This window comes from Euprymna scolopes, chromosome 37 (assembly GCF_053919585.1).
Source record: "Euprymna scolopes isolate OS-2025 chromosome 37, ASM5391958v1, whole genome shotgun sequence".
Classification (NCBI taxonomy): Eukaryota; Metazoa; Mollusca; class Cephalopoda; order Sepiida; family Sepiolidae; genus Euprymna; species Euprymna scolopes.
The window spans coordinates 1,214,936-1,240,966 of NC_136518.1; the positions used below are offsets into that span (position 1 = coordinate 1,214,936).

General features: G+C 35.9%; 1 protein-coding gene across 2 annotated transcripts in view; it reads right to left on the reverse strand.

The window, feature by feature from the left end:
* The window catches only part of LOC145261030 (CTD nuclear envelope phosphatase 1-like), a 178,544-nt gene that overhangs the window by 65,566 nt on the left and 86,947 nt on the right, over positions 1-26,031 (reverse strand). For both annotated transcript variants that reach the window (XM_080119167.1, XM_080119168.1), the window contains exon 3: positions 16,006-16,072. In XM_080119167.1, the coding sequence (XP_079975293.1) occupies positions 16,006-16,072 (67 nt within the window). The remainder of the gene's footprint in view (positions 1-16,005; positions 16,073-26,031) is intronic.

Below are 26,031 nucleotides of genomic sequence, written 5' to 3' on the forward strand. Positions count from 1 at the left end.
TTGCTCAGAGAAGATCAGGCTATTTAACCAAGATGGGCATCAAGACAGTTTCTCATCCTAACTATATTTTAGACCTTGCTCCCTGTGACTTTTGGGTATACTCTAAATTCAAGGAAAACCTTAGAGGCTGTCGTTATGAGACAATTGAGGAGATGAAAGAGGCTGTGACAAGAATCATTGACACGCTCACACAAGAGAACTTCCAGAAGTTGTTGGAATGGTACAACAAGTGCATTGCAGCTGGAGGAGATTACTTAAAAGGGGGACTACAGTTTGATGCGTGTACTATTAATAAAAGTGCATACGAAAAAAATCTAGAAACTTATTTAAGGCACCTCATATTTTAATGGAATGTGCCCTGATGAACTCATAGCACTTGTGTCCCCTCGACATATATACCCTCAACTAACCCAACAAGTAGCAAAATCCCACCCCTTCACTTAGAGTATCCTAGATATTGGAAAATCTTCTACTTTAATAGTTTCTTCCCTAAAATTACTAGACTTCAGAATTCTCTCCAAATCTACTACATTGATTGTACAGACATGCAGAAATTTAAATGTAATGTGAACAAACATCTTGCAGCTCAACTCCCTACATAGTGTCCTTGTCAATATGATTCCAAATAGTAGCACCTTACGCCCAAGTGGCAATATGTCTTGTTTAGAGTGAAAAGAGTTAAAATAAATTTTTAAAAGTGGTCATCACCATATCATAGTCCCAATCAAGGTCATATAACCTCTGGTTTAAAACACATTAGAATCTGTCACACACACGTTATTTATTCATGTATTTATAGATGTAGTTATTATTAGCTCACATTCATTTCTAGGCATGACAAAAGAAAAAGAATGATGTAAATATAATTTGTTGGAAATTAATCGGGGGGGGGGGGACCTAGTGGAACAAACAATAAGATGTGAAAAGTTTATTTGAATGTAGATCGAATAATCGAACTGAAAGAGGCGGGAGGGGGGTCAGCTTGAGGTCAAATCAGTTCAGAGATATATTTTTTTTTTTTTTTTTTAACTTATCTCATTTGAAAACGAGAAATTTTATCGCAACGAAACTGGTTTCAGAATGTGTGGAGATAAAAAGGTGAATAGAAAATAATGATTGTTGCATTTTAATGGAAGAAGCAAGAAAGGGCGACAAACATAGGGTGGGGGAGACAACAAATATGGAGCCGGGTAGACAAGACAACAATCATGAGGACAGGCGACAAGACAACAATCATGGAGGGAGGGTTAGACAAGATAACAAATGTGTGGGGGGGGCAACAAGCCGGGGGGGAGGGGGGTTAGACAAGGCAACAAACGAGGGGGGTAGACAAGACAACAAACATGGGGAGGGGGGTAGACAAGACAACAAACATGGGGAGGGGGTAGACAAGACAATAAAGACAGGGGGTTGGCAGACAAGATAACAAACGTGAAGAGGGGTGGATAAACCAATAAATATGGAAAGGGGTGGACAAACCAATAAATATGGAAAGGGGTGGACAAACCAATAAATATGGAAAGGGGTGGACAAACCAATAAATATGGAAAGGGGTGGACAAACCAATAAATATGGAAAGGGGTGGACAAACCAATAAATATGGAAAGGGGTGGACAAACCAATAAATATGGAAAGGGGTGGACAAACCAATAAATATGGAAAGGGGTGGACAAACCAATAAATATGGAAAGGGGTGGACAAACCAATAAATATGGAAAGGGGTGGACAAACCAATAAATATGGAAAGGGGTGGACAAACCAATAAATATGGAAAGGGGTGGACAAACCAATAAATATGGAAAGGGGTGGACAAACCAATAAATATGGAAAGGGGTGGACAAACCAATAAATATGGAAAGGGGTGGACAAACCAATAAATATGGAAAGGGGTGGACAAACCAATAAATATGGAAAGGGGTGGACAAACCAATAAATATGGAAAGGGGTGGACAAACCAATAAATATGGAAAGGGGTGGACAAACCAATAAATATGGAAAGGGGTGGACAAACCAATAAATATGGAAAGGGGTGGACAAACCAATAAATATGGAAAGGGGTGGACAAACCAATAAATATGGAAAGGGGTGGACAAACCAATTAATATGGAAAGGGGTGGACAAACCATTAAATATGGAGGGGAATGACAAAACAAACATGGGGAGAGACAAGATAACAAATAACGGGGGGGGGGGGTAAACAAAATACCAAAGATAGAAAGGGGGCAGACAAGACAGAGAGAGAGAGAGAGAGCAGAGTATAGCAAGACACAGAGAGAGTTGTATAAACAAAACAGAGTGGTATATGACAAAACAGATAGAGTGGGAGTAGAACAAGTGAGAGAGAGAGAGAGAGAGAGAGTGAAGGAAGGAATAGAAGGAAAAAGCGAATAGATTAGATAGCTGGAAGCAGCGAACATTCCAAGCGCTTTACCTCCACCCCCTCTCCTCCTTACACACACCATTTCCTTTTCTCTTCACACAAAAAAGGAAGCAGCAACAGCAGTTGAAGAACACAATTATCGATTTGAAAACAAAATATTCGATCATCGGATTCTTTGCATTTTATAGATTTTAAAAACGTTCTAGAAATAGATTACATGGAAAAAATTCAATTATCAAAAGTAAAAAATCTTTTGAAAGGAAAAAAGATGCAAGAAAAAAAATCTCTGATGCAGTCGTCTTGTTGAAAGCAAAAAGACTCAACCAACAAAACCAGGTGAGAAGGAAAAGGAGAAGATAACTCTACAAACATTCGGAAATCTCACAAAGAATAAAACGTCGGGGGAAACATTCACCATTTCTATCTTATATTCTACTAGCGGGGGTATCCGGCATTGCCTGGGTGTTTGTAGGTGTAAAAGAAAATATAAGTGTTTCAAATCCATGACAAACCCGAAGGCGGAAAAGAAAGTGCAAGAAAACGTGAGATCTTACAGTGACGCTACAAGGCCATAGGAAGTTAAAAGCGTTGAAATTTATCGATGTCAATGAAAAAGTTGATTTGCAGAAACGAACGTTGGCTGGAGGCCAGTACAACTTTCCGCTGTTTCATTTATTTGTTTCCCCACGATGTTGGGGAAAACCAGCTCCCCACAAAATGGGAGTGTCCAAATGAATAGCAATTGTCTGATATGGGCGGTTTCCCTGACATTTATCAAAGCTGATTGGTTTCTGGACGTCCCAGCACGATTTAGTTTCACTTTTATATGAAAAAGCCGAACAAACACATGAGAGAAAGGAATAGCGTGCATTTTATAAAAGTCGATCAAAATAAATCTAGATATGATGCACATTTGCAAATCGTAGATATTATGATCTAAGGGGTATGTAAAAGGTTTTAAAACATAGTAGCCCCCCCACCACCACCTCAGAGAACCCCGGCGAAAAAAAAAAGCCTTCGCTGGACATACAAAAAAAACGCGTGCGGCCATTTTGTCTTTTATATATATATATATATATATACTAACGGAGGGAGGGGGGGTACCCGGCGTTGCCCGGGTGTTTGGAGGTGTGTGTGGTTTTGGGTAAATGAAACTAAACTAAAATAAAAAAAGTTTTGGTAGGTGAGTATGAGGATCGAACCCGAACTCTTGAGGCAAAGTTGGAAATTAAAGTGTGAAAGGAAAACGTGCAACGTTAACATGTTTGAATTTATTTATTTAACTATTAAAAACAGGTATCCGCAATAAAAGTTAACTCTGCTGCTTCGATTTGAACTAATTAAGAAGGTCAAATAGAAGTCATGCAGTTAACTTTTGCTCCGAGGCAGCGTTTGGGTTTGTTTACCCAAATTTGACTGGTTTTTTTTTCCCCCAACAGATGTTGGGGAGGGGGAAAGCAGCTCCCAATTGTCTAGATTGAATAGCAATTGTTTGATATACAAGACTGATCAAAGCTGATTGCTTCTGGACGTTTCCCGGCGCAATGCCGAGAAGTTGGTTAACTTTGAATTAGTTTCACTTTTTATACGAAAAAGCCTAATCAACACGCAAGAAGCCAAAATAGCAATAATTTTGTAAAAGTCGATGTAAATAAATCTATATGCTACATGCATTCTCAAATCCTAGATATTATTATCTAGGACCTATATAAATACTTCTAAGCGATCGTACCCCCCCCCCCGGGAGCGTGTGCGAAAAAAGCCTTTGCGAGACATACACGAAATGGTCACACACATTTTGCCTTTTATATATATACTAGCGAGGGGTACCCGGCGTTGCCCGGGTGTTTTTCGGGGTATGTGAAAAAAACCCGAAAATGTGAGAAAAAAACGAAGCCTTCATGACGCGCAGTTGGAAAATAGTAAAGTGTTAAAAAAAGACAGGTGCGCGTTTTTGATTGACGTGACGGCGATAGGTATTCAGCAGTTACGATTTTGTGCGGGACAGTTTTAAATGAGGTGAATAAATCGGTTTGTTTGTTTTTAAAAACCCGCTCCCTGTTTATTAGGAGGAGCGAAATGAAAGCTACAGTCTGATATGACAAAGTCGACATTGAACAAATGTTACTTAGCTCTCTTGAGACAACTGGCTTTCTGCCTGTGATTAGAGTAGAGTTTCGCTTTTTTTTATACTGAAAACCGAATGTAATGCGTGCCGATGCGGGAAATGTTGAATAATTAACGTTTGAAAGTCAATGAAATTAAATAGACAGGCGAGCTCCGTGGATAACTGAGATATTAAAATTTATAGATGATATAAAAAGTTTTAAGAAATTGTGAACCGAGCAAGCGCTTCTTTGAAAGAAGCCTTTTGTGGACATTGAGGAAAAGCGTACATACATACACACATACATTTTCGCTTTTATATATATATAGACTAGTGAGGGGTACCCGGCGTTGCCCGGGTGTTTGGAGGTGTGTGTGGTTTTGGGTAAATCAAAACTGGGGGAGGGGGGGGTTAAAATAAAAAAAGATGTTTTGGTAGGTAAGTATGAGGATCGAACCCGAACCCTTGAGGCAAAGTTGTAAATTAAAGTGTGAAAAAAAAAAAAAAGAGTGCGACGGTTTTAACCATTGGACCACCGCGAGATGCTAACAGAAAGACGTTTGAATTTATTTAATTACTTGGATTTGGCAGGTGCACGTTTTAATGACTTAATGAGGTCAACTTTTGACTGAGGGGTAGCATTTCATTTAGTGCGGGAATACTTTTTTTTCCCCAAGACGTTGGGGGTAGGAGGAAAGATTATAGGAAAAAGCCTAACCTGCATGCGGCGAGCGAAAACTGTTGAATATTTATCTTCCCGAAGTCGAGCAAATTAAATAGACAGGCGAGCTCCATTGTTACGATTTATATGTGATATAAAAAGTTTTAAGAAGTTGTGAACCGACCGACCGCTTCTCTGAAAAAAGCCTTTCTTGGACATACACAAAAGGCGAACATACATTTTCGCTTTTATATATATAGACTAGCAGGGGGGGTGTACCCGGTGATGCCCGGGTGCCTTGCGGTAAATCAAAACTCCGGGATGGGGGGGGGGGGTTTAAATAATAATAAAAATATGTTTTGGTAGGTGACTATGAGAATCGAACCCGTACCCTTGAGTTGGAAATTAATGTGTGAAAAAAAACTAAAAAAAAAACGGGCGACGTTACCCATTAGGCCACCACGACATACACAGGTTTGAATTTATTTATTAGACTATAAAAACAGGCATGCACAATAAAAGTTAACTCCGCTGCTTCCATTTGACCTAATTAAGAAGGTCAAATAGAAGTCACGCAGTTGTTTACCCAAATTTGACTGTTTTTTTCCCCAACAGATGTTGAGGAGAGGGAAACCAGCTCCCAATTGTCCAGATTGAATAGCAATTGTCTGATGTACAACATTGATCAAAGCTGATTGCTTCTGGACATTTCCCGGCGTAATGCCGAGGACTTGTTAACCTTGAATTAGTTTCACTTTTTATACGAAAAAGCCTCATCAACACGCGAGAAGCCAAAATAGCAATAATTTTGTAAAAGTCGACGTAAATAAATCTAGATGCGACGCACTTTCCCAAATCGCACATATTATTATCTAGGACCCATATAAACAGTTGTAAGCGATCGTAACGACCCCGGAACCGTGTGCAAGAAAAGCCTTTTGAAGACATACACGAAATGGTCACACACATTTTGCCTTTTATATATATAGATAGATAGATATAGATAAAAGTGAGAATATGTGTGTTTGAAGACACTTCTCAACCTATATACTCAATGAATTTTTAATCTACAAACTTGAAATTTGGTATATAGGTAATTCAGACATGTGGAAAACTTTATACTCGGTTTTTATCTGGAAAAAAGGGCTGCTAAGGGGGTCAAAATTGAAAAATTGGTATGTGAGGGTTGTCATATTTTTGAACTGTTTGTCAACTGTTTCACAACTGTGCATGCGTGGTTGAGAATCATTACAGCTTCTTTATGTTAAGAATAAGATTTTTTGAAAACACTTTGTAAGTGTCGTGTCAGGGAGGTGGATTAGTGTTAGGGTTAGCATACTTGACTCAATGTCTTTAGGTTTTGGTTTTCGTATTCAAACATTGGAAAACTTTAATCGGTTTTTATCTAGAAAAAAAAAAAAAGTCCCTGAAGAAGTCAAAACTGAAAAATTAGTACTTGGGATTGTCGGATTTTGATCTGTTTGTCAATGTTTCACAACCGCACTTGCTTAATGGTTATCATAATTGACTCACTGTCGTTAGGTTTTGGTTTCTATCTCAGCTTGAGCATTTTTTTTTTTTCTTACAAGATGTGAACTGTTTAGAAAAAACAATACTTGCACGCACATGCCTTGGTTTCTTTCTGCTTTTGTTAATTTTTACGGAATTTAATGTTACGTTTAATACCTACAATATTTAAAAAAATCTGCATTAAAATATAATATTTATGCATATTTTAAGACTGAGCAATGCCGTTCGGCCAGCTAGTAATTCAATATATAGAAAAATAATTCTCCGAGTTTATGTTTAAAAATAGACATTTTCAAAATCTTTAATTCCTTTGGTTCTTATTAAGAATATCCCCTGCATTAAAAAACCAAGTGAAAGAAAAACTTATATGATGTACATACCCGTGACAAAATGAAAATATCATATTCCAAAAGTCACGTAAATTAATCACGTAATTTGATTTTTAAAGAAAATCAAATTTATGAGTAACAGAAGAGCAGCTATCTTGCCTACCAATTTGAAAACAAAGAAAAAAAGAAAGAAAAATAACAAAAACAGGAGATAACTCAATAATTCAAAGTTGCGAGATTTATCTTGTAATGCCTATGAATTCCCTTCCATTAATCACTTAAAAATGATTTTCTTTCTGTTTTTGTAACAGGTACTTACATCATATGGCTTTTTTTCTTTATTTTTGCTTTTTTATTTTAGGGGAAATTTTGGACAATAACTAATTCCTCCTCTCATTATTTTATCATAAAATGTTTGGTCCATGTCCAAGTAACCTACATCTAAAATTTCAAGTGTTTAGACCCAAAATTGTCAAAAGTCGGTAGTTTTTAAAGGTCAAATTGTTGAACTTTGACCCCTTGAAAGTCAAATTTCTGGCTGAAAACCGATTAAAAAGATTTTCTCAAATCTCAATACCTCTTATGTCAAATCTCGAGTCTGTAGACTGAAAATTGACAAAGTAGTTTGGTAGGGAAGTGTACACACACATACACACAGACAGTTTCACTTTTATAGATATATAGTGTTTTGTTCTCTCTCTCTCTCTCTATATATATATATATATATATATATATATATATATATATATATATATATATATATAACTACTTAATTTTATCACATAAATTAATATGTGAAAATATAATTTTATGTGTAAATTTTCAGTATTTACTTCCAGTGGTCAATACATAGGTAGAACTAGGTAGTAAGTTATAAAAATATATATGGCAATTAAGCTACAAAGAATATTCCACATTTCATTCTCATAAGCCTGACGAATTTTCACGAGTTCATAGATGAAGACGTGTCCTCACACACACACATTCTCACTTAAGTGGTAATTGAATCATTTATTGTTTTTTGTTGAAAAGATATATTTGCATAAACAAATGTTACAGAAAGTTAATTGTTCATTAAAAGTTTGTAAAAATTCCTTCATGAATGAATCTTGAAAAAAAAAATAAATAAATAAAGTTATAATTTTTCTAACAAAGAAAGCTTGTATTACTTTCAACAGAAATTTCTTAAGAACTAATAAGTTTTAAGGAAACATTCCATCTTAAAGTCAATGTAATGGCAAGATTATTAGCAGGTCAAAGGTCAAATAAGTTGGACACAAATTTGAATCATTTCTCTTTCATTCACTTAAGCTGACTGAGTTTCCATATTATTTGGATTCTTTGGATGACTGTTCTCATCTTGATTGTCATTTTCACAATGTTTCGGTCGATGTAACCTCCGACCTTCTTCAGGTGTATCTTGTTGAACTTGGGAACGTTTCTGATGAACTCGGGAATTTAGACGGAATTTCGAACTGAACTCTTTATTTACTTCACGGGAGTATCATGATCTTGTTCTGTCAGTCATGATTGGATAGAGGTCCTAAGTAATTTGCAATTGTATTTTTCAGTCACCCACACTGAGGATTGAACCTTTAACCTTCAGGAGAATATCACTTTTACAATTGATTTTTCCACATACTTTAACCACTGCACCAGAAGTCTTTGCAGAACAAGAGCATGCTACCCCCGTGAAGTAAATAAAGGATTCGGTTTGAAATGCTGTCCAAATTCCCGAGTTCAACAGGATACACCTGAAGAACGTCGGAAGTTACACCGACTGAAATGTGAAAATCACTCAAAATAAGAACAGCAGTCAAATTAAACCAAATAATATGAATAATCACTCCTCATCTCAAAAATTCAGAAACAAGTTTTTTTTTCTGCTTTGTAATCAAATCATGTTTTTTATTGGTGGCGGAGGATGGTCTACTTCTTTTTTAGATGTTTATAATAATGGACTTTAGAGAAAAATGGATAACTAAAGACCTGGTCAGAGATAGGTTAAGTTGGAAGTCAATTTTTAAAAGCCATTCAACACATGACAACATATACAAAAGAGCTTAAATCGAATATAATATGAGATTTTAAGAAAGCCTACGACAAGGCTTGTCACGTGAACTGAAAGTTAATGGTAGGGATTGGGGTATTTTTTTAGTATTAATAGGGATTAGTCGCCAGAATACCACATTCACTCTAGAGGTTTGGCATAATGACAAATTGTCTATTTTTTTATTTTTTTTTATTTAGCAGTAATACCATATTTACTGAGTTGATATGTGAAAGATCTTTGGAAAAATAAATTCTGTGAAAATTTGTAACACAAATACTTTGATTGTTTTTGATCATACTTTCTTTCATCATTCCTGTTTTCTGCATTGCTATCAGCCTCCAAAAACACACATATATACAGGTGTGCATGCATGTATCGGAAAGATCATCTCCACAACTTTTCATTTTTTTCTATACATTATCCACGCACACACACACCAGGCCGCCTGGCATTGCTCGGTCATAAAATAGGCTTAAATATGAGATTTTAATTCATGCAGATTTCATATTTATTATTATAGAGCGAATTTTCTATTGATTATTATATTGTACCTGATATCTAGTAGTGATTTCAAAAGTTAAAAAAAATATGACTTGCGTGCATTAAGCTAGAATCGAAACCAAAACATTTAGCTCTCCAGCGGTATTTGCAATCACATTACTTAAGTACAGATTGATATTAAAACTTTAAAGATTAACTGACTTTAATGTGCAAATGTATATTTGTGCATGCATAAAGGAGCACTTTAAAATCAACTTACGCCTGAGAAGTTCAAATTTTTCAATTTTGATCCCTTAGCAGCTATTTTTACCGACTAAAAACAAGCTCAAATTTGTTCGGTAGGTTCAAATTCCGTATGTACTAAGTTTCAAATCCATAGACCAAAAATTAACAGTAGTTTTTGTAGAAACCATTCCACACACACACACACACACACATGGTCACTTTATATATATATACAGGTTTGGTTTGGTTATTTTATGGCATATCAAATGTTTTTGGGGTTATTTAATGCCGAATCCAGTTATTTTGGAAATAGTATTCAGGTTGCATCCAGTTATTTTGTAGAAGGTTTTATTCTTCAAATAAAAAGATACAAAGATCTTCAATTGCTATTTTGTAGTGTTTGGTTTGGTTTGGTTGTTTTATAGTGGATTTTATCGCTTTTGTTCCCTACCCTGCAGAACATGAATGAGTTTTGCAATGGGAAAAGGAAAAGGGTTACGGTATTAATGTTTGGTATATTTTAAGTTAGGAAACCAGTCGGGAAGTGGGGGGGAGATATAATGGGAAAAAGGAAAAGGGGGAAAAGGTGGGTTGTTTTTGGTTTTGCAGAACATAATTAAGTTTTGCAAAAGGAAGTAGAAAAACAAAAAGCATCAATGTTGAATGCATTTCGTCTCAGGATTGGTCGTTTTTGTTTTACAGCATATCAACCCCTTTTCAGGTTATTTAATGCCGAATCCAGTTATTTTGAAGAAAATTTTTTTAATAGAATATATATTTTTTTCAAGTCTGTTTCTATTTAACCCATAGTTGGGACCCTAACAGGTACTACCACTCCGGGTCAGAGTGGACCTGGGAGCAACAGCAATTAAAGGGTGGCTCCACACTTCCCAAAGCCCGCAAGCTGGGAAGCCAATATCTTCAAACAGCCTGATCGGATAGCACCGGTATAGATTACGTAAATATACTGATGATATCTCACTAAAAAGTTAATCTTTTCGACATTTATATGTTCAGAAATTCAAATTGAAAAAAGAAAACAAAAAAAATAAAAAAACGCTATCTTGTTTACAGCTGCTGCTGATCCTCTCTTTTATCTTATTGCTGATAATACAGTAAGCAAAAAAGTCCATTCATAAGAAGGAAGTGATATTTTTTTTTTTTTTCCAATAAAATTTTTATTTCATAGTTTGCCTTTGTTAAGGATTTACAAAAAACTTTCTGGCAAGATATTTACAAAACTTACATGAAAAAAAAAAAAAAAAATTTCTTTTCAAAACCTCCCAGATTAAAATGTCCAAAATTATTTTATTGAAAACTTACTAAATAACAGTGGTCTTCCTTCACTAGATTACAATGAAACTATTAACAACCAAATTTGAACATGTATATTACATTAAAAAAAACACTCGTTCCTTGAGTTTTATTAAAGCCAAATTTGAATAAATTCCCACAACTAATTGCTTTGAAAATAAGAGTTTAACAGACGACTACCCTTTTATAGATACTCAACTAAAATAAAAAAAAAAAAATTTTATGACATTCATTTTTTTTTTTATCTCACTGATAAAAACGTTACAAAAACAAAATACATTGATAAACATACAGATAAATCAATTTCATTTCCTTTGAAAAATAGTTTGACAACATTTTATAGGTTTATATAGTGACTAACAAGGAACCCGACGTTACCCGGGATTAAATGATGCTCAACAAATGTTTTACACTCCCGTATTTTTATTGTCATCGAGATCGATGAAATAGCCTATTTTCAATCAAATGGATTGATTGCCCTCTCTAATTGGGGACCCATCACAGTGCACAAGAAGGAAGCTTCACATGCCTCCTCACAGTGGCTTAGTCCAAAATACATTGTAGTCTACGTTGCACTGTAGAGAACCTACTATTGGTTTTATAAAATTATTTTTTATATATAATAGTTTGAATTAAAGTTTAAAATGCAAAAGTCAAGTATCATGCTTCAATTGTGCTCTAAACAGAAACATTCACATATCAAAGAACCTACTCTTGATTTTATATGCCTGGCCTTACTGCTTGTGCTGTGATAATGGCTTGAATTTAAGTTTAAAATGAAAAAGTCAGGTATCATGGTGCAGTTGTGCTTTAAACAAGAACATGCCCTTGTCATATCAGAACCGACTGCTGATTTTCTATGTCGGGCCTTTCAGCTTGTGTGGTAATAAAACTTCTCAACTGCACTTGTGATGTTAGGCTGTGTAAGGTGTTAACTTTGGTCAAAATTATTTGTTTTCTTTCATCAGATTATTTCTATTATTACTACTTATCAAAGATATTCAGATACAAAACCTATGTAAGAACACTGCCAGACACAAAGTACCTTTGTGTGAAATTTCATAAAAATCAGCCCAGTTGTTTCTGATTCCATAGGGAACGAACTCGCACACAAAGTTCCTTTTATATAATAATAGAGATACACTGAATAATCATATTTGCCTTTGTATTATTTTATACTTAACAACATCCAACGAAATCCTTCTTAAAGTTTCATTTAAAACTGCATGTTCTAACAATTTATCAAATTGATGGCTTGTTCTAGCGATAGCAATCCTCAGTAACTACAGTAAATATGATTGTAATTTTATTTTATTCAAAATTTCGATTGATTAGGTTTATATGCAATAACAAAATTTTGTCTTTCCGATGGCCCCCTAAAAAAAAGAAAAAAAAAGAAAAGCTTTTTATCCTTTACAAAAACTGAGCATTCCAATGAAAAGGAGTATTTAATTTGTTTTTTCTTCCTTGATTTTCCTAAAAATTGTCTGATAAGTATTCATTGTATTTTATTCCTAACAAAAAAATATGTTTCTGAATTTTTTAGATGAGGATTAGTTATTTGTATTATTTCGATTCATTGGACTACTGTTCTCATCTTGAGTGTGATTTTCACAACGTTTAAGCAAGGACCTGTGGCGCAGTGGTTAGAGTACTTGGAAAAAATCAATTGTAAAAAGTGATATTTTCCTGAAGGTTGAAGGTTCAATCCTCAGATTGGGCGTCCTAAAAATACAATTGCCGAATTACTTAGGACCTCTAATCAGTCATGGCTGATGGAACAAGAGCATGCTACCCCCATGAAGTAAATAAAAGGTTCCACTCAAAATTCTGTCCAAATTCCTGAGCTCAACAGAAACATTACTGAGTTCGACAAGATACACCTGAAGATCAGAGGTTACATCGACCAAAATGTTGTGAAAATCACTCAAAATGAGAACAGTAGTCCGATGAATTCAAATAATACGAAAAACAATATGGTTTTCATTTTTCAATTTTTCATTGAATCATCTTTGTAATAACAAATATATTTTTCGTACATTTTTAATTGAAAAAAAAAAAAAAAAAAAAAAAAATGGACAGTATTTGCATGAAAAAAAAAAAATTTAATAAATGACAAAACTTTCGTTAGATACCGTACAGTGTTTTACGTAAACTGGCCCAAAGTTTTCCACAATAAATGGGGTCTTAAATACCAAAACATATACTGAGAAAAAAACAGAAATGAAGGTGGGGGGGGGGGGAATAGGTTTAAAAAAAAGGGAAGAGAATAGAGGGGAAGAAAGGGGAGGGGGTTGAAAGTCAATTTTCTACATATTTGTTGATGTGATTCATTTCAGACAGGCTGCCACATTCCAAGAAATCTCTAAAAGTGACAAAGCACAGAAGAGGATAAAAATGTAACGCTAAAAGCGTTTTACTTCAGGAAGTCACATAAGATCACTGCCAACAAAAGGGAAATGAGGGAGTGGGGAGTACACACCCTCAATACAATAATCTGAGCAAAAGAGAGAATCCACCCACCCCCCGCCAATTTTTTTTTTCTTTTTACAAGGGAGCCACCACCTATCAAGGCCCAAAGGCCACTCAAGGATAATAGTTAATGAATGTAAGGTGGTAGTGAAGAAATCATTAATCGTGTAAGTTCAGTAGAATTTGATTATTTAAAGGGACGGTTCAACAAGAACTTGTTTACATTAGACTTGAAAGCCACCATGCTGTCGTCGGCCAGGAAGAAGGCCAATAGAACAGTGTTCCACAGGCGGGCAGAAAAGAAGCGGTGTTTATAGAATCTGCATTTAGATTTCGGCACAGATAGAGAGTTGGCAAAACTGTTGGTAGTTGTTGTAGCTAGTTGAGTGCTTTTTTGTGAAAGTCTGGCAAGAGTGCGCCATAGATTGAAGCTCAGACGAGCACTTGCCACGAAAATAATGTTTGAAGCCTAATTTCTATTACTTCTACATCCAAAGACGAACCTACAATATATTTTACTGCCAAATTCACTAAAACTTCAGTATTTTTCCTTTATACTGATAAGCTCGCTGGAATAATGGTTGGATCATTCTAAAATTTGTTGTATATTTGGAATTACACTTATTAAAAAAAACACACAGAAAAATCTTCATGATGTACATACTCGTCACAGAAGATGTCATATTCTAAAAATCATATGGGTTTGGCTCGTAACTTTTCTATTTGGCTAGTAAACGAAAATATTTAGTTGTCAAAGGTCAACTAAAGACAAATTTGTCCATAGAGCCCTGATTTTACATATGCACCCATATACATTAACAAACTGGTATATATATTTATACATACTTTTTATTTTTAGATATTTTTTAATAAAAACTATAATAAATATAAAAATATCATATAAGTAAATAATCATGTAAATATTAGTGTTGGGATGATGAATCAGGAATTGGAAAAATCAGAAAATTTGGGGCTATCATAATCGGAAAAACTGCTGCCTATTTTCCGAGGATACGGGTTAATGAGTGTATGGTAGTTAATTGGACAATATCGTAGTAGTCATTATTAGTGGAAATTTGGTAAAATGGATTACTTAAGCGGATGGCTCATCAAAAACTTGTTTATGTTGGACTTAAAAGATGACCATATTGTAGTCAGCTGGAAAGCAGGCAAATTGAAAAGAGTCCAACAGGCATGCAGTTCTAGGAAAGAAGCTTTGTTCATGGAATCTATGTTTAGGTTTAGGCACAGATAATGAGTGGGGGAAATTATTTATAATGGTTTCAACTAGACGAGTGTTTTTTTTTCCGTGAAAGTCAGGCCAGGGGGACCATAGATTGGAGTTCAGATGAGCACTTGCCATGAAAGTAATGATAGAGCAAAGACAGGCTTGCAACGTCTCTTCAGTGGGAAAGAGGCTATAGGGAAGAAAAAAGGGCATCTCCTACTAGACTATGAGTCTATTTTGAACTCTGTCATGGCAGGATAAGTTGCTTCTATTAGCTCCTGCCCAGATGTGGTAACAGGATACCATCCTAGGACGTACTTGGCTCTTATATAGGTAGAGTATTGCAGCGGTAGAATGACTTCACTATTTTTCCAGCGACCTTGGCAATGGAGGATAGTGAAGTATCTGTTATAATGTCATGAAACCATCCTCCCAGGCATTACTTCCTGGGAGTGGGAATAAACAATGTGATACATGTTCAGCATATATACAGCAAATAATGTTGCCTCCGTTGCATATGTTTGCTAGTCGATACAATTAACCAATCAAAATTTTTCAATTCTTTGACAAAAAAAAACAAAAAGATAAGGATAGGTGAATATTGATTTCCACTATTGATGGTTAAAAAAAAAAAAAAAAAAATTAAAACAAAAATAGGTACTTGTGTAGTATAATGGATATTCTAACAAATAAATTTCAGATTTAAAAAACACTTATTTACTTACCTGCCATGTCAAAATTAGTATGAATTCTAAAAATGATGAAAAATGACCCAGAAGAATAATAATTACAAGTAAAAATAGAAGTTATTGAATTTTATGTTTTAATGTGAAAGAATGATCAGAACAATTCTACATGAAAAATTGACTTATCTCCCTTGTTGTTTTTTTTTTTTTTTTAAATCCACGATTGAAAAAAGTCAATGTGGAACCGCCAATGTCTAAGTTTTTAAAAATCAATTAATACGAATTTCAACGTGACACATGAGTACATGATAGTTTTACCTGAAAAACATTTGTTTGAATTTCATTATAACACACAAGTACTAAAAAAAATGTCCATGTGATGGGGGGGGGAAGAAATTTTAAGAAAAAAAAAAAAAATGTTACATACACTTTTTAACTACTTTGTTGTCTATGCTCCTGGGCAACACCTGATAACCATGCTAGTAAATAAATAGAAAAGTATAAGATTGATTTACTTACTTAATCTGTGTTTTGACAAAGGTGAATGCGGTACCATTTCATATTTGACCGTTTGGTGTTGGATTATCTAAAAAAAATAAAATAAACAAACAAATAAACAAAACAAAAACAAGATAAAGACTAAATTCAAAACGTCAAAGTCTATCAACATCGATTTATAAACAAAAACAAGTATACTATCCAAGGTTGATTTTGCATTTTTTTTCTCAGCATCAAAGTCAACAGAGTCTAGACTATTGTTGAAATTGACTGCAATGTATTGCTGGTCATGTGCAGTTCTAGGAGGTTCATTCTCCCAAGCTTTGTAAGGGGTTAATTTATTGCATTTAAGTGGGGCCGCTACTCAAGGATGTCGACAGAACTGGCCTACCCAGAGTGCTCTTCCTTTAGTGTGCTGACTTTTTAATCGCAATTTCCAACCCTTGTGTCACATTTTCCCCGTCATGGAAGGGTAATAAATAACATATGTAACAAAGCACATGAGTGTGTGTGTGTGAAGATATCAGCAGCTGAAGAATGTATGGCTAGTGAAGGTATTAGTAGCAGCCGCTTTAAGAGCATATGCAAACTGCAAGTGTGCGCGGGCTTGCGTCAGATGAAAAAAAAAAGGAGAAAAAACGCATCATATGGCGAGGAGCAGAAAGAATGAGAAACGGGTGAGATGGACGTGTGGCCCCATAGTGGCGACGAAAGACTTTTAAGCTGGTGTCGAGATGGTAGGGTTTTGTTAATCTCATGGCAGACGAAATGAACAGTTAGAAAAAATAAGCAGGCATTGTTTGGAAAGAAACAGTAATAAATACGTTTTGCTAAAACAGAAAAAAAAAAAAGCAGAGTCGGATTTATTTATTTTTGTTTGGTTTTTCCTTTTCAACTGTACCAGACTGCATGGGGGTCCGAAAGAGGTTTCATGGGTAACAAATACTGTTCGAGCATGACAGCCACGTTACACATAGGCTGATTTGTATTAGAAATGTGAGTGGCTAATGGTTAAATGGTAAAAAATGTTGAAATCAGAGATCAATTTTCCAACCTCTGGAAGGGGAGGAGGTCCATGTCACCCCCCCCCCCCAAACACACCACCAAAAATCTCCCAATCTGGATAAAGAAGAGGGAATGCTACTTTCCTCTCAATTTACACACCTGCACTTCTGTATGTTCTACGCCTCCCATCAAAAATTGTTTGAAGTATGGCAAAAATAACATTTTCAAAGCGAGGAGAAAGGAAATAAGGCAAATCGGAGAAGGGAAGAGGAAGAGAGAGAAAAAAAATAGGAAAAGAAAAAGAAAGAGAGAAGAAACAAGTTCTTGTGAAGCTGTCCCCTTAAATAATCCAAATTCTACTCAAACTACACCATTAACGATTACTAAACTACTACCTTACATTCATTAACCATTTATCCTCGAGTGACATTCAGGCCTTGATAAGTGGTTACTCCCTTGTGAAAAGAAAAAAAAAAAACAAGAAAGACAGGGAGAAATTAAGTACAAGACGACAGAAATCTATTATCTGGTTTCTTGACAAATTTTAAAATTTATCATACCTATGCTTTTACTGTAGTTGGATTGATCTCAATATTTGTACATGTGTTCCAGTGCATTGCACAACAAGACCAAAAGAAATCGTCACTCTCTAGCAACGATGCAAGATCACCACGATGAAAAAAAAAAAAATTGCATCGCTTTAAAGAAAACTCAGAGACAAAAATTTTGACTTTTTTTTATAGGAATTGCTCCAGGCAAGGCATGAAGCCACTTGATGTAAAGAGTTTTAAAAAAAATACTACTTCAAGGTCTAAAACTTGCCAACAGTAAGTGTTAGACGCAATAGATTCTGACCTAGACTACAGCAATTATTCCCCCTTTTGTCAGAAACATCGCTCATGGAATGTGAGGACTAAAGGACAAAATAAGGGAAGGGAAAATTACGTGGTTGCGAAAGTAAACTACTTTACATTAAGAGAAAAAGAGGGGGGGGTAAAAAGATTTCCAAGGAATGCCAGATAGATGAAGCTTGTTCGAAATATTTCATCTGATGCAGGCCCCAAAAATGTCCAGCAGATTTATTTTGTTTCTTTACTATAGACATAACTTGGTATATTTTGTTTCTTTACTATAGACATAACTTGGTATATTTTGTTTCTTTACTATAGACATAACTTGGTATATTTTGTTTCTTTACTATAGACATAACTTGGTATATTTTGTTTCTTTACTATAGACATAACTTGGTATATTTTGTTTCTTTACTATAGACATAACTTGGTATATTTTGTTTCTTTACTATAGACATAACTTGGTATATTTTGTTTCTTTACTATAGACATAACTTGGTATATTTTGTTTCTTTACTATAGACATAACTTGGTATATTTTGTTTCTTTACTATAGACATAACTTGGTATATTTTGTTTCTTTACTATAGACATAACTTGGTATATTTTGTTTCTTTACTATAGACATAACTTGGTATATTTTGTTTCTTTACTATAGACATAACTTGGTATATTTTGTTTCTTTACTATAGACATAACTTGGTATATTGTAAGACAAGCCGCATGTCACCACCAGCATCTCCACAAGCGTGTAAATGTTTGTTTCTATTCTTATAGACAATGTTTATTTCGACAAATACTCGAGATTAAGAAACAATATTATTGTCACTATTTTAAGAAAAAAAAGGAGGGGAGGGAGAGATAAAGGGAGACTAGAGAGAGAGAGAGAGAGAGAGAGAGAGAGAGAGAGAGAGAGAGAGAGAGAGAGAGAGAGAGAAAGGGAAACCAGAGAGAGAGACGGAGGGAGAGATAGAAAGGGAAACCAGAGAGAGAGAGACGGAGAGAGAGAGAAAGGAAAACCAGAGAGAGGGAGGGAGGGAGAGATAGAAAGGGAAATCAGAGAGAGAGAGAGAGAGAGGGAGGGAGAGATAGAAATGGAAACCAGAGAGAGAGGGAGAGATAGAAATGGAAACCAGAGAGAGAGGGAGAGATAGAAAGGGAAACCAGAGAGAGAGGGAGAGATAGAAACGGAAACCAGAGAGAGAGGGAGAGATAGAAAGGGAAACCAGAGAGAGAGGGAGAGATAGAAAGGGAAACCAGAGAGAGAGGGAGAGATAGAAAGGGAAACCAGAGAGAGAGGGAGAGATAGAAACGGAAACCAGAGAGAGAGGGAGAGATAGAAACGGAAACCAGAGAGAGAGGGAGAGATAGAAACGGAAACCAGAGAGAGAGGGAGAGATAGAAACGGAAACCAGAGAGAGAGGGAGAGATAGAAACGGAAACCAGAAAGAGAGAGGGAGAGATAGAAAGGGAAACCAGAGAGAGAGGGAGAGATAGAAAGGGAAACCAGAGAGAGAGGGAGAGATAGAAAGGGAAACCAGAGAGAGAGAGAGAGAAAAGGGGGGCAGAGAGAGAAAAGGGGGGCAGAGAGAGAAAAGGAGAAAGATAAAGGCAAGAAAGGGAATAAGGGGGGGGGGGGGAGAAAAAAAAAAGAAAAAAATTTCTATTTGTACAAATACTGCAGCAAAGTAAATAGGCCTTGAGGTGCTATGACTGCTAACCAATTAGAGGGGAGGGCATGACTAATGAAGCACTTTTAGCTTTTTACTTGATAATTTAGAATGGGTCGATTCCAAGGCAATAATATTGATAACAGGCTCAACAGCAACTTGGATCCATAACAGATTTATTTTAAAATTCAAAAGAAAAAAAACTTCAATTCAGATTTTCAATTCTAAAAAATTTGCACACTCTTCCACTATTTCCAGTTAGTTAACTTACGACTAACCAATTACTGAGAACCTTGGTGCAGTTGTAGATGACTGTTTCAAACTAACATGCCACTGCATCAAAATGACGAGCAACACAAAAGGTTTTCTAACTAATCCGGGGATCCTTTCCAAGCCTAACTAACAATAGACATTTTCCATCTGAAAATAAATTTATTTGTCAAAAATAACAAAGTGCAAGTGATTTGAAAGGTTCTGAATAAAAAAAAAATTATTTTCACCATGACTAATGTTTGTGCAAAATTTCAAACTATCCAAGGCGTGGTTATTAAGGAAAGTGCAAACAAACAAACGGACGGACGCAAGTGAATAACTAGGTTCAATCCTTCGTTTATCGGAGGACCAAAAACGTGATTGACAATTTGATTTCGTCAGAATGCTAGAATTCCTTTTCTTTTCTTTTTTTTACTCTTTTCCACACCAAACAAGGTATGTTGTCACCTGGAACCTAAGGGGCTACTATTTGGGATCATGTCTGACAGGGAGGGGACTGTGAGGAGTTGAGCAGCGAGATGTGTTCACATTACATTTAAACTTCTACAGGTTAATACACTGAGGGAAGCAGGAAACAGAAGAAATTTCAAAGTCTAGTAGTCTGAAGGAAGAAACCGTCACAATAGAAGGCTTTTCGGCATCTAAAGACCTCAACAGTGAAGCTGCTTTTCAAGAATATGTATGTTGAGGAGGCACATTATTGCTGAAGGTGAGGTAATGCCACCCCACGTTTTTCCTGAGGGCCCCCAAGTTAAACATTGATGACTATATCCATGAGTGAAATCCTGAGGTTGACCAGGCAGGCCAAACATGTGGCAGCAAAATTCTGTGCCTTGCCATATCAGCCAGAAAACCCGGACGTGACTACCAGAATACATCAGCGGCAACACTTCAGACATCTGACCCAACCACTCATTTGATTGCAATCCTATTGTCTTTATATGAGGCACGATAATCTGTGACGCAAACAGATTCAGTTGCAAAACAAATATCATTTTACATACTGGCATGTGATAGACGGCTTCAAGAAATTGATTCGTAACTAACCTATCTCTGGCCAGGTCTTTATTTATACATCTTGTTGCAATATTTTTGAGCTAATGAAGGGTATGGTCCCTGACAGTCGGGAGATTCTATTTATAAACGATGCTGCTAAGAACTGACAAATCAAATTAATTCACGTTCTGCTACCAACCAATCAGAAACCAGAATTGCTCCATAAAAATTAAACCTTTTCTGTAACAACTTCGCATGTGTTTTCTTTGTGTCAACACGGGAAGAATCTTTTGCACCGTGGTTTCCAACTCAAGAACTGTCTACTGAGAACCAGTCAACTACAGGATTTGTATAGAACAACTAACCATCGGAAACTGTTCTGTCTACTGAGAACCAGTCAACTACAGGATTTGTATAGAACAACTAACCATCGGAAACTGTTCTGTCTACTGAGAACCAGTCAACTACAGGATTTGTATAGAACAACTAACCATCGGAAACTGTTCTGTCTACTGAGAACCAGTCAACTACAGGATTTGTATAGAACAACTAACCATCGGAAACTGTTCTGTCTACTGAGAACCAGTCAACTACAGGATTTGTATAGAACAACTAACCATCGGAAACTGTTCTGAAACTAAACTGTGGCTTACAACTCCAGACATCTTTATATTAAATCCATTTTTATTGTGCCCTCTATTGTTTTCCTTGGACTTCCTCTGAACTGACCTGCTACCTCAACTGTTCTATATCTAATAACCCAAGAACATAGACTCTTTCAGTGTGCCTATACCATCAAAGTCTTCTGTTCTGCGCAGATCTTCCTATATTGTCCTAACTCAAACTTCCTCCGATGGACAAGAGTTAATGAATGTAAGGTAATAGTGTAGTAATTGTTAACGGTGTAAGTTGGGTACAATTTGATTATTTTAGAGGACTGTTCAACAAGAACTTGTTTACATTAGACTTGAAGGCTATCATACTGTAGTCAACCAGGAAGCAGGCCAGTGGAACAGTATTCTACATACGACCAGTTTTAGGAAAGAAGCTATGTTTATTGAATCTAGGTTTAGATTTAGGCACATATAGAGTGGTGGAAATTGTTAATAGTGGTTGTAGCTAGTTGAGTGTTTTTTTTGTGAAAGTTTGACAAGGGGAGAGCATAGATAGGAGCTCAGATAAACACTTGTGATGAAAATAACGATACAGCAGAGTCAAGCTTGCAACGTCTCTTCTGTGGGAATCTAAGCCTGTCTTTAAAACTCACATTACTCATTTCTCTTCATGCAACACGTCCTCAACTCTTATTAGCTACGTTTCACTTACATGATACTTGCTCAACGTATACAAATTTCATCCGCATCCAACATCATCATTGTATTCGGTCTAACATCTTTTAAATGTGGCATGTGTTGGGTTGGCTTTTAGAAATTAACTTTGAAACTAATTTATCTCTGGTCAGGTCTTTATTTATACCTCTTTCTATCAAGTCCATCCTTATTTCGTTTCATGTGTTTCTTGGCCCTCCCTTGCAACCGCAACTGTTCTAGATCTTTTAACCCAAGAATTCTCATCCATTCTTTCAATATGACTAAACCAACAATGAGAAGCTAGAAATTGAAAAGATTTTTTAAATATTAAAAACAAAAATTACCAAATCAGACACAAAATAAACCATACTTTAGGATAACTATATAAAAAAAAAAAGAAAGAAATGAACAGATCAGGGTTCTACAAACAAATTCATCTTTAGCTGACCTTAGAAAACTAAATATTTTCATTTAATAGCCAAATAGAAAAGTTACTAGCCAAACCGACATAATTTTTGGAATATGACATCTTAATTCCGTGACGGCTACACACATCATAAAGTTTTTTTTTTGTTTTGTTTTTTTTTAAATAAGTGTAATTCTAAATATGCACCGAATTTTATGTTAAAATTTCAAGGTATAAACATTCAAATTTTTTCAGATATTTTTTAAGCAGCTTTCGTAAAAAGTGTATACCGTTCTATTGGACCTTTTTTTTTTTTTTTTTTAACCTTTTTTTATTTGACTTTGTTAGTTTTATTAAACGACAAATAAAGGTTGAAAAGACATTTTTCATCCAGTAATGAGCTTTGGAAGATTGTCAGTGAAAAAAAATAAGCGTTTTATCATTTCTAGTCGTCACTTGGAAAAATCACTAGCAAATGCAACCGTTTTACTTGCAACAAAAGATCTGCAGATAAAAGACATTTATGAAATAAATCTGTTGCCAAGATTGCTGAAAAAATGGTGAGATCATTGTACCGCTCCAGTAGGTATCCCACTGCCGATGCATTTCTTTATCTGTACAAGAGCCAAGTATCAACGCTCTGATCCCCATCTGGCATCAATTGAAATAGATAGCTCTCGTCTTGGGGAGGCTCCATGTTTTGAAGCTTCTGGGATTGACCTTTACATCAAGTCTGTTGCCAAGGTCGCTGGAAAAATGGTAGGACCTTCTACCGCTCCAGAAGATATCTCACTGCTGATGCAATTCTCTATCTATATAAAAGCCAAGTACGTCCAAGGATAGAGTACTGCTGCTACATCTGGGCAGGAGCTGCTAAAAACAGCCTATCCTACCTTGACAGAGTACAAAATAGACTTTGTGGTTTAGTGGGGGATGCCCTTTTCTCTTTCCTGCAACCTCTCTCCAACAGAAAAGAACGTTGTGAGCCTGTCTTTGTTTTATCATTATTTCCATGGCAAGTGCTCGTCTGAGCTCCAATCTCTGCCCCCCCTTGCAAATCTTTCACGGAAAACACCCATCTAGCTGAAACCACTGTCAATAATTTTCCCCATTCTTTATCTGTGCCTAAATCAAAACGTAGATTCCATGAACAAAGCTTCTTTCTTAGAAGTGAACGCCTGTGGAACTCTCTTCTGTTTGCTTGTTTCCCACCTGACTACAACTTGGATGTCTTCAAGTCCAACATAAATGAATTCCTGATGAACCACCCCCTTAAGCAAGACATTTTATCAAATCTCCATTACTAACGATTACTACGATATTATCCCATTGATTACTGTACACCCAATAATCCTTATCCCCGAGGGTCTTCCAGGCCTTGATAAGTGGTGACTTCCATGTAAAAAAGTCTTAAAATGGAGTACTGCTGCCACATCTGGGCAGGAGCTGCTTGACATGCCCTATCTTGCTTTGATAGAGTTAAAAACCAAATTCAAAACTTAATAGGTGATACCCTTTCCTCTTCCCTGCAACCTCTTTCCCACAGGAGAGACGTTGCGAGCTTGTCTCTGCTCTAGTGTTATTTTCATGGCAAGTGCTCGTCTGAGCTCCAATCTGTAGCCCCCCCACCAAACTTTCATAAAAAAAAACACACAACTAGCTACATCCACTATCAACAATTTTCTCCACTATCTGTGACTAATTCTCAATGAAGATTCCATAAGCAAAGCTTTTTTTCTAGAACTGTCCACATGTTGTTGGCCTGCTTCACAGCTGATTACAATATGGAAGCATTCAAGTCTAACGTAAACAAGTTCTTGTGAAGCTGTCCCCTTAAATAATCCAAACCCTACCAAATCAAGTCTGTGGCCAAGGTCGCAGGAAAGATGGTGGGATCCTTCTACCGCTCCAGAAGATATCTCACTACTGATGCAATTCTCTATCTATATAAAAGCCAAGTACGGCCAAGGATGGAATACTGTTGCCATATCTGGGCAGGAGATGCCAAAAACAGCCTATCATGCCTTGACAGAGTACAAAATAGACTTCGTGGTTTAGTGGGGGATGCCCTTTTCTCTACCCTGCAACCCCTCTCCCACAGAAGAGACGTTGCGAGCCTATCCTTGTTTTATCGTTATTTTCATGGCAGGTGCTCGTCTGAACTCCAATCCCTGGTCCCCCCTCGCCAATCTTTCACGAAAAACACCCGTCTAGCTGAATCCACTGTGAAAAATTTCCCCCACTCTATATCTGTGCCTAAGTCAAAACGCGGATTTCATGAGCAAAGCTTCTTTCTTAGAACTGCACGCCTGTGGAACTCTGTTCCGTCTGCCTGCTTCCCTCCGGACTACAACTTGGATGTCTTCAAGTCTAATGTTAACAAATTCCTAATGAACCGCCCCCCTAATTAAACACTTCATAAAATCTCCTCACTAACGTGATGTACTTACAATAACCCTTATCCCTGAGTGGCTTCCGGGCCTTGATAAGTGGTGATCACTGTGTAAAAAAAAAAAAAAAAAAAAATCTACACTATTAAATGATTATTAAACTACCACCTTACATTCCTTAACCCTTATCCTCAAGTGACCTTCGGGTCTTGATGAGTGGTGACTCCTAAGTAAAAAAAAAACAAAAACAGATAAATATAAAATAAAATATGCATCAAGTGCGTTTGAAACCAAATCCCAACGTAATATTAGGAAAATAAACAAATATTTTACTTGTTTGAAATTTATCACTAATACATTTCAAAGATATACTCCATCTTCAGTGTGTTGTTTTGTTCCTTTTTTTTTCCTTTTCTTCTTCCTTGCCATGTTGTAAATTTCGAGAAAGAAGTCTGTATAGAGCCACGTGTTGTATCTGGCAGTTGTATTTTGAAATGTTTTAACTGTGCATAGGTAACGCGGGAATAACGTCAAGAATGACAGTTCAATAGAAACGTTGTTTTATTTTGAATAATTCTCGCATACCTATGCGCAGTTCAAACATTATGCCATGACGTAATGGAAAAATATAAAGGTATCTGCAGCTTCTCTTCCAATTTTCGGATTTTAATCATGTCAAATCACAGTTCAATTCCTTTTGACGGATTGATTGTTGCTATTTCTTCTGATGAGTTAAGGGCATTATAGATTCACTGACTGATATAATAATTAAGTGATTGATTTTGCGCTGCGAAACAGATACTGTCAAGAATTGTATAAGTCAACTGAATTAAAGGAATAAATTATAAGATAGTCAACATCATGAATTTTGGAATATAACTTTTTGTCATTTATTCTCTCTCTCTCTCTCTCTCTCTCTCTCTCTCATATAAGAGAAAGAAAATTAAAACTGTAAGTTGAACTTTACAATTAAAATTTATTGTTTGACTGAATACTCCAAAAAACAATTTACAAAGTCCTTATTCCGCAGAGTTTCAAAGAATGCTATTCTTATTATTCTTCTCATCAGAGGACATAAAAAAAAAATCAGCAAATTATATTTGTAACAATGCTAGAAAAGCCGAGGATGAAGGTTCTCATTTTGGA